This window comes from Epargyreus clarus, unplaced genomic scaffold (genome assembly GCF_041222505.1).
Source record: "Epargyreus clarus isolate Ecla_fem2 unplaced genomic scaffold, WU_Ecla_fem_2.2 ptg000013l, whole genome shotgun sequence".
Lineage (NCBI taxonomy): Eukaryota > Metazoa > Arthropoda > Insecta > Lepidoptera > Hesperiidae > Epargyreus > Epargyreus clarus.
The window spans coordinates 4,224,518-4,234,739 of record NW_027332221.1 but is presented as its reverse complement, the minus strand read 5'-3'; the positions used below and the strand labels follow the sequence as shown (position 1 = coordinate 4,234,739).

Below are 10,222 nucleotides of genomic sequence, written 5' to 3'. Positions count from 1 at the left end.
CTTAATACCTCCAATCTTGTTCGATGGTGTCCAAGTTCCTCTAAAGGACACGGTAAAAAATTTGGGCATTTATTTGGATAGCTGTCTCTCTTGGACTCCTCAGATCAACGAGGTCAGTAGGAAAGCATTTTTGTCTTTGGGATCACTCCGGAGGCTCCGCAACTTTTTACCAATTTCGACCAAAATGTCCCTGTCTATGTCATTATTGCATCCTATCCTTGACTATGCAGATGTTTGCTATCTAGATCTAACCGAGGAGCAACTTAATAAGCTTGAGCGTATTCAAAATTTGTTTATCAGATTCATATTTGGAATTCGCAAGTATGATCACATTTCAGAGTATCGAAAGAAACTCAAGTGGCTCCCAATCCGTCTTCGTCGGAATACTCATATTCTTTCTGCTTTGTACTGCGTCTTGTTTAATTCAAACAATCCCAATTACCTAAAGGATCGATTTCATTACCTGCATCTCTCTCACAACACACGCTTCCTTCGTTCCAATGAAAATCTATCACTTTCAAATCCTTGTTCTTCATCCTTCTTCGGTAGATCCTTCACTGCAGTGGCTGTGCGCCTATGGAATTCCTTACCACTTGTTATCCGTCGGGCACAGTCACTAGATTCTTTTAAAAGACAAGTGAAGGAATTCTACTTGACACGTTAACCTGCTGCATATATAATATTTATTATTATTATTTGTATGTATTAACTTTATCGTTCTTTCCTATTCTCCGTATTACCACTATTTCTATCCCTTACTTTCTTCACCTTCTACACTAGCTGCTGATATGTTCAAAGATAATTTTCGAGTCGGTATGCATTACATTTGTACACCCCTACCTGTATTTCTTGCATATATATTGTTTTCTTCCAACAACTCTAAGGTTGTCTGGAAGAGATCGCTTTTAAGTGATAAGACCGCCTGTTGTACCGTTCATTATGTTTGTGTATATTTTTCATGTATTATTTGGTGTACAATAAAGCATTTTTGTATTGTATTTGTATTGTATTGCATTGTTCATATTCTTCAAAGCATACGGTGCGTCCTCTGGTGTTATAATCGGTAACGGTAATAATAATACTACGCCACACGCGCCATCTTGTTTCTTCTTCGCGAGATTCGGACATAGTGCTAAGTGACATTTATGACAATTGTGACAGTGACAGTGAGTTTGACAACATTGACGTTCCAGTGCACGCAAGTAGAAAATAAACTTTATTTTTAGTTTTGCATCGTGTACCCTTTTGGACTTAATATTAATTTTATTTGATTAATTTTACTCACTGATTAACGAGCTTTAAATAACTTTTTATTTTGTTGTTTGTCTAAGTCACGTATTTCTAAATGTTAATCTTTTATTAACCATTTTTACATTTGGTTCCTCGGTTGTTTTTGTGTCCATTTTAGTAACTTTGTTTTGTCCTTATTGTGATTTTTATTTTTATTTAAATTTTGTCTGTGTCTATATTTGTTTTTTGTTGTGAATGTTTTTTTTTACCATTTTACATTACCATAACCACACGGTGAAGGATATACCATTTTCTTGTATTACTAATTTGGTTTAGGTTTCATTTTTATCAATTTTATTTCTTTAATATAGTCATGGCTGAAGAATATAAGGACAAAATTAAGACACTGTTACTCAAAAACGCTGAGCTTGAAAAAAGACTTCAAGATCAGGAAAAGGACAAAGCCGTTTGTAAGGTTTCCGCTAAACTGCCACCCTTTTGGGTCGAACGGCCTGCAATGTGGTTTGCACAAGCTGATGCGCAGTTCCACTTGGCTGACATAACCGCTGACATAACAAAATACAGCCACATTATTGCCACAATTGATCAGCGGGTAATCAATGAGATAGAGGACATTATCATGAACCCTCCAGCAGAAAACAAGTACGAGTTGTTGAAAAGGGAGTTAATCCGTCGCCTGTCCATTTCAGAAGAAGAACGAGTTAATCGCCTTCTTAGTGATGAGGAGCTAGGGGATCGCAAGCCATCAACCTTTTTGAGGCATCTTCGCTCCCTAGCTGGCACAACGCTGAGGGACGACAATGTGTTGAGGCAGCTTTGGCTTCGTAGGCTTCCAACTTATGTGCAGGCTATTCTTGCGGCCCAAGCTGACCTCAGCATAGACAAAGTGTCAGAGCTAGCTGATAGGATCATGGAGCTACCTTCAGGTCCCCCCAAGGTCTTAAGTGTTGAGAGTAGTTCATCATCCTCTGTTTTAAATTCCTTGGTAGAGGGCTTGGAGGACCTGAGAAAAGAGGTAGCTGCTCTCACCACACCACAGCGCAATGGCAGGACACGTTCCCTCAGCCGCAATCGAAATTCACTCCGTAGTAGACGGGACAAGACTCCAACGGGGAACAACTCAAAGATATGCTGGTACCATAAAAAATTTGGTAGCAATGCTAGCAAATGCATTGCACCATGCAATTGGAGTTCGGGAAACTCCAAGGGCAACAACCAATAAGGCCGGGAGTTGGTTGTTGCTCTGTAGGTTTTTGCGGCCACCGTTTATTTGTTAAAGACAAAATTAGTAACCGTCCATTCTTAATAGATACTGGATCTGACCTATGTTGCTACCCCTACAGCTGGTTTCCAGGACAGAGGAGTCCTACTGACTGGGAACTCAGTGCAGCCAATGGTAGCAACATAAAAACTTATGGTCAGATAAATCTCAAATTAGATTTCGGATTACGGCGTCAATTAGTCTGGCAATTTGTTTTGGCTGATGTTCAGACTGCCATTATTGGGTCAGATTTCCTGTCCCACTATCATTTACTGCCAGACTGCCGCACTAAAAAGCTAGTAGATGGTAAAACTGGATTGTCGTGTGTTGCCTCTACTGCTGCCACTAAGCAGCTCAGTGTTAAGGCTCTCAGTCTTCCGGACTCTGATTTCGCACAAGTGCTTGCAGAGTTTCCGGACATCACACGCCCTCCAGGCCTGCCTCGCTCTTTCAAGCATAACACGGTCCATCACATTAAGACCTCTGATGGCCCTCCCATTTCATGCCGTCCTCGGCGTTTGGCCCCACAGAAGTTGGTTGCTGCCAAGAAGGAGTTTGAGGACATGGTGAGAGATGGGGTAGCGCGACCATCTAAGAGCGCTTGGTCATCGCCCTTACATATGGCTCCCAAGAAAGACCAGTCCTGGCGTCCATGTGGCGATTATCGCGCCCTGAACGCTAGAACTATCCCGGACCGATATCCAGTCAGACATATCAATGATGTCACTCATAATCTGTTTGGTTCAAAAATTTTTAGCACTATTGATTTAATCAAGGCTTACCATCAAATACCGGTTAGTAAGGATGACATCCCAAAGACCGCAATCGTTACCCCATTTGGCCTCTTCGAATTTCCTTTTATGACCTATGGTTTACGGAATGCTGGTCAAACCTTTCAACGGTTTATAGATGAGGTCACACGGGGTCTCGATTTTGTCTTTCCTTATGTTGATGACATTTTAGTTTACTCACCCAATGAGGAACTACACAAGGAGCATTTACGAATCCTTTTCAAGCGTCTCCAGGATTATGGTGTTGTAGTCAATCCTTCAAAATGTGCTCTTGGTGCCAAGGAAGTAGTTTTTCTTGGATATGGTATCAGTGCTGACGGGACTCGTCCCCCGCAAGATCGCATCCAAGGTATATTAGACTTTACACCACCTAAGACAGTGCAAGGTATGCGTCGTTTCCTCGGCATGTTGAACTACTACCGCCGTTTCGTACCGCATGCTGCGCAGTCCCAGGCTCCCTTAATCGATGCTTTAGCCGCCACAAAAAGTAAAGGTGCTACACCATTTCCATGGACACCTGAACTTTTGGCGCATTTTGAGGACTGTAAAGCGAGCTTGTCAAAAGCTACCTTACTCCAGCACCCGGCCAATGATGCACCACTTGGCCTCTTTACTGACGCGTCTAGCGTCCATATAGGTGCTGGTCTTCAACAAAAGATAGACGCCGAATGGCGTCCTCTGGCCTTCTTTAGCAAGAAATTGACTGCGCAGCAATCACAGTGGCCGGCGTACTACCGGGAATTATTGGCAGTATACGAAAGTGTACAGCATTTTCGCCACATTCTCGAAGTGCAACATGCAACAATTTATACGGACCACAAGCCGCTACTATACGCTTTCGTTCAACGCCGAGAGAAACTTCCGCCAGCACAACTAAACCAGCTGTCGTTTATTGGTCAATTTACCACGGACATCCGGTACATTAAAGGAGACGATAACGTCGTCGCCGATGCTATGTCGCGTATCGAGGCCATTTCCTTGGACCAAGAGTACGAAGCCCTCGCTGCTTCACAGGACACTGATCAGGAGCTCGCCGACTTACGGACCTCAAGCCTCCAGATGACGAAAGTCGTTATCCCAGGTACGAACGTCCAAGTCACCTGTGATGTGTCAACTGGAAAATCTCGTCCATATTTGACCCCTCCATTTTGACGTGCGGTGTTTGATAAGTTGCACAACTTAAGTCACCCTGGCGTACGAGCAACCATTCGCCTTATTACCGACCGTTTCGTTTGGCCCTCAGTCAGAAAGAACTGCCGTCTTTGGGCCCAATCTTGTTTAGCCTGTCAGCGGTCGAAAGTGACCAGACACGTTACCTCCCCACTTGGTCAATTCAACCAACCATCTGGTAGATTCATGCACGTCCATATAGACATCGTTGGACCTCTGCCTGTCTGCAACGAATTTCGTTACTGCTTAACAGCCATCGACCGAGTCTCCAGGTGGCCCGAGGTATGGCCCATGCGTACCATCACCGCGGAAGAGGTGGCTGACACTTTCACTCGGGAATGGATTTCTCGCTTCGGTGTCCCAGCTACTGTAACGACCGATCAAGGCACTCAGTTCGAGTCGGATCTTTTCGGCCGACTCATGGAAACTTTCGCCTCTAGACGGATTAGAACAACTTCTTACCACCCGAGCGCTAATGGCATGATTGAGAGAGTTCATCGCCAGTTAAAAGCGGCGCTTATGTGTCACAACGACTCATGGGTGCGGTCTCTTCCTTTTGTGCTGTTGGGGATGAGAACAGCGTTTAAGGAAGACCTGAAGGCTACAGTGGCGGAACTGGTTTACGGTGAAACCCTCCGTCTGCCGGGCGAACTAATCGCTCCAGGTCCCAATCCGGATACTCTTAATCCAGCTGATCTGGTCGTGCAGATGAGACAAAAGATGTCGAGTATTAGACCTACTCCAGCTTCTCATCATTCCAAACCGAAAACATTCGTTTTCAAAAATTTATCTTCGTCGACGCACGTATTCCTGCGCGACGATACGGTTAGGCGCTCTTTACAACCTCCCTACCTAGGCCCGTACGCTATCCTAGATAGGTCCAGCGACGGTAAGACCTTAACTTTAGATATTAAGGGTAAAAAGATCGTAGTAAGCGTCGATCGAGTAAAACCAGCGTTTATAATTATCGACGTTACAGACACCACTCGCCCAATCGCGGATCCGGGTGATTTTACGGATAACCCAGCAAGACAACCATACACCACTCGGTCTGGTCGTCAGGTCAAATTTAAAGACCCGGAAGATTTTATTTTATTTTAGTTTTATGGGGTTATCCTTCTCCGTGGGGGGGGTGGTTGTGGCGGTTCGTTTAGACCGTCACTCTACTGTTAACTTTATTGTACTACTTTACAGATATTTATAAATGTTTATTATACAACTGATTACTTAATTTAGAATATTATTGTGTCATTAATTATATTATCTAGTTAATTTGTAATATTCATTTGTATTTCTGTATCTATGGTAAGTCTCGCATTTCTTTGCCACTGTCTATGGCAACACAGAGGCGTCCATGTTTTTTTACACTCTTCGCACATAACTCCGTTCGAGTAAACGTTAAGATTTAAAAGCGACTTTTATTTGCGTAACCCGAAGATTAACACGCCCGCAATTTATACACCAAACCTACTTGTCGGACAGGCGTATCCGCTTCCCAGGTCGCTATGGGAGCGTTCGCGGGAGGAGCGTCGTGCGCGGGGTGCCGCAAGGTTCAGTACTGGGCCCACTACTGTGGAATATCGCATATGACGCGGTCTTGAGAACGGTGCTCCCGGATGGAGTGAGCATCATCTGCTACGCCGATGACACCCTTGTTCTTACAGAAGGGTTGTCTTATACGAGAGCGGTTCGGCTAGCGGAGATCGGGGTGGCACGCGTCATAGCGAAGATCCGCGGGTTGGGCCTACAGATAGCGTCCCAGAAGACCGAGGCGATTTGGTTCCACGGCCGCAGGCCGATAATCGAATCAGCTGAAACCTCAGTGCGCGTCGGTAAAACGGACATCCGTATAGGCAGGTACATGAAGTACCTTGGCCTAACACTGGATGGCCGCTGGTGCTTCGACGAGCATTTCGACCGTCTCGTCCCCCGAATCCATAAGGTAGCGGGTGCTTTGCACGGACTGCTGCCGAATCTCGGGGGACCAAGGGAAGAAGTCCGCCGCCTCTACGCGGGTGTGATACGCTCGATTGCGCTCTACGGTGCGCCGGTATGGTCGGACAAATTGTCTGCCAGCCGGCGCCGTGCGCGGAAACTAAATTCCGCGCAACGTACGATCGCAATCAGAGTCGCCCGTGGTTATCGTACCATATCGTACGAGGTGGCAACAGTCTTGGGGCGGTGTCCGCCCCTAGACATTCTGGCGGATATGGACGCATGGGTCTTCCATAAGATCCGCGACCTCCGTCAGAGGACTGAACCCTTCGACGAAGAGACGATCGGAGCGCTTCGTAAGAGAGCCAGATGGCGCGCTCTGAGGTGCTGGCGCGAACGGCTTCAGGAGCCTAGGAACATACGCCAAAGGGTGGTTGACGCTATCCTACCAAACTTTCGGGCCTGGCTGAAGAGCAGGGGTAGAGTGACCTACCGCCTTACTCAGATACTCACCGGACATGGCTGTTTCGGTGAGTATCTGAACAGGATACAGAGAGAGGAGACGGCCCAGTGCCATCATTGCGGGCACGACGAGGATTCCGCACAGCACACGCTGCAGTACTGCCCAGCGTGGGAGTCGCAGCGGCGGGTCCTCGTCGAAGAAGTGGGACCGGATCTCTCTCCGTCGGCCATCGTCGGGGCGATGGTTCAGCGCAGCGAAGCCTGGAACGGCATGATCACCTTCTGCGACGTTGTCATGTCCGCGAAGGAAGACTCCGAGCGAGCAAGGGAGCGCGCTGAACCCGCTCGGAGAAGGAGTCGCCGCGGGCGTACGTAGAGGCCCCCGGCGCTGTATCCCTGTAGTTTCGGGACCAGAATAGGGCTACGGTATCCCCTGCCTGTCGTAAGAGGCGACTAAAAGGGGGCTTCCGGGGTTGCGGGTGGCAATAGTGGGAGCTCGAACCGCCCAGCCAGCGGCCCCGGGAAGGACGGCGGTATGTGTGGTCGCATACCGTCGTACGCACCAGACGGTGTGGCGAGCGTCAAGCTCACCTGGGCGGAGCCCGACGGGGCAACGTGCTAAGAGGGCTCCGGTTGCGTTCCTTTGGAGATCCCGGAGCCCTCTACGCAGCGCCGAGGACGGCCACCGGGGGGGGTTTTAGTGCGGTAAGAATCCCACATAACCCTACGTCGCTCCCACGACACTGGGTACCTTTTGAAGGTTTCCCCCTCGTAAACAAAAAAAAAATAAAAATGCTGCAGTGTGTGTTTGTGACGAATCAAACTATAGTGCTGTTAATATTTGTATATATTATAGAAGGCTTTAAGCACTCATTAGTTTAAGTGTTCGATAAGCTTATAAAACGTTCCATAAAATTGTTTATTCATAAACGTTCCATAAACCTTCTATAACTAATGTGTCGCTAAAGTGTAATAAATAAATGAAATAAATGAAAATGTTACCATTATATTGAAGTTCGGCGAACAAATTGACGAATTTCCATAGATAAACATCATTACTTGACATTATTTCGTACTAAAAAAATATTCTGTCTTGACAATCTTGACAACACGTTGTCAATAAAACCAAATAAAATGTCAGTGTCATTGTAATTGTAAATACCGCGAATTTAAAAATATTTTATTTGTGAAAATTGGATGTGAAGCAAAAGTTGTTAAGACAAAAGAGTGAAAATTTATTGGATATTAATATTTTATATAATATTGATATAAATAAAGTAAAATTCAAGTTTCGTTTTCCAAACATTCGCAATATCTTATGGCAGTTAAACCTGTATTTCAGAAGATGTACCAGGATCTCTTCGATCTAATTTAAGATCATCACGTACGAGATCAATTACAAAATTTACGGTCGATTTATTAATGCGATAACGCTTCCGAAATTTTCGTCGTTTAAAGAAAACGGATCACTCTTTGGTGCCATGTTCTTCGAAGTGGGCGGTTTTTAAGACTTTTAAAAATATCTAAGCTTTGTAAAATTTACATTGTAATTTAAAATAGTGATATAATAATGTAATGTATTGAATATTAAAATAAATTATTTCAAGTTTGTTTGTATACAAAACAGACATTGACCTTTGTTTGAAATTTATTCAAAATGTATTGTCAAATTAGATCACTAATCAGCTGTTGAGAGTCGGCCATCTTTGTCGTATAGCACTGTTATAGTAGGCTTCTGGCGTCTATAAGTTGTAGAAGGCTTATAGAACGGTTTAGTGGCCTAAAATGCGTTTATGAATAACACTTTTTGACAACCGTACTATAGCAACGCTATAAGTGTGCTATAACTTTGTAGCACAGTATTCACTATGAATCCTATTTGGAGAAACACAAAAGTTCACTGTTGGTGTCCACTGAACTCGTCCCTTCGTTTCAGAGCAGAATAAGGAAAAAGCTAAAACCCAACAACTTTTTTTTTTCTTTTTTTCGAAATGTGTTATTACTGGTGACCCCAGTGGCATTTCCGGCTTCACTTCACTTAATTTTTATGGGCTGAAAGGAAGGATAGTTTTAGTCATCGTTGCCGGTTTCCTAGAACGTCCACCTTCTCTAGAGGGTAGAACAGACTTCGTGTCCCTCGCGGTATCTTGAACGCCCCCGCAATTTCGTAGTACCCGCCGACAAAGTCACAGTGCCACAAACCCGCAAACTGGATTGCAGTGTCTCAGGATTACTCTCTGGATTGCAGTGTTTAATCGGATCACAGTGCAGGATTGCAGTGCAAAGAGGACCAGCCAGACCAGCGTGAGGATCCCGCGGGAGGCGCAAGCAACCGCCGGAACCACCGCTGAGCGACTGAAAGGTACCACTCTGAGCATCTCTTTCCCACTTTTTCGGCCTACCCTCCGCATAGCTTCATTTCGGGGAGCGAGCAGGATAGCACCATCGTGTGCATCCACTCACCTATCCCTTTTCTGCGAAAAGGGCGTTGTGTTGGACAGTCCGCGCGCAACCAAGTTCCGTCGTCCGTCGCTGGCACCCTCGCCCGGCTTCACACAAGCGTGATCAACCCGGTGTGGGATGGCCGCGCGGCGACAGAAGAAGCAGGAGGAGGAGGCGCGTCGGCTGTCCGACGCGACCCGCCCTGTAGCAGAAGGGGATGAGGGTAGGAGAGTGATGGTGCGCGACCTGTTCGCGCCCCGGAACGTCCTACCACCCCCCGCGGAGGGTCCACTGCACACCATGTTCATGGTGAGCAGAGGCCGAAGGGGTGCTCGGAGTGGTGGCCCGACCCGCCGAGTCGCCCAACCGCCCGGAGAACACCCACCCGGACCCGAGCCCCAGGACCCGCAGGAACAGACTCCCGAGGAGGAGGAAGGCCCCGGACATAGTATGCCGAGCCTGGATCCGCTCCCGCTCCCGAGCCAGCCCGTGTCTGAGGCCATATTGACACCTAGGAGGGCGAGTAAAATCCCACGAAGGGTCTCGCCCTCAGACCCACAAGTGGAGAGACCAGCCAAGATCCAGACACGGGAAGCCAGTAGCACAGAAAGCTCAGAATATGAGGAAAGCAGGGAGGAACCGGACGCTGAGGTAGAGGTTGCTGCTGCTGTATTGCGTAAGGTAATCGCGCATCGATCTCCCCCGCGATCCCCCTCCCCATCCCCTCCGCCCCCGAGGGCAACCTCCGTCGAGGCCGGCCTCGACAGCACGTCGTATGCAAACATAGCATCGATGTCGTCACCGTCCGGCCGGGCGGAGGCGACCGCGAACCCTACCATTCCCGCACAGCCCCCACCCTCTCCCACCCGCGACGATATTATACAGGTTGCAGTAGGTAGGGACAGGGTTA

The 10,222-nt window shown here is 47.0% G+C and overlaps 1 protein-coding gene across 1 annotated transcript; it reads left to right on the top strand.

Moving 5' to 3' along the window:
• Positions 1–1,603: 1,603 nt before the first annotated feature.
• On the top strand, positions 1,604–9,435 carry LOC140746732 (uncharacterized). Its single transcript, XM_073078830.1, has 5 exons — positions 1,604–2,385; positions 2,595–4,384; positions 4,838–5,522; positions 5,956–6,305; positions 9,119–9,435. Exons 1-5 carry the CDS (start codon positions 1,604–1,606, stop codon positions 9,433–9,435), a joined length of 3,924 nt encoding a protein of 1,307 aa, XP_072934931.1.
• Positions 9,436–10,222: the final 787 nt, after the last annotated feature.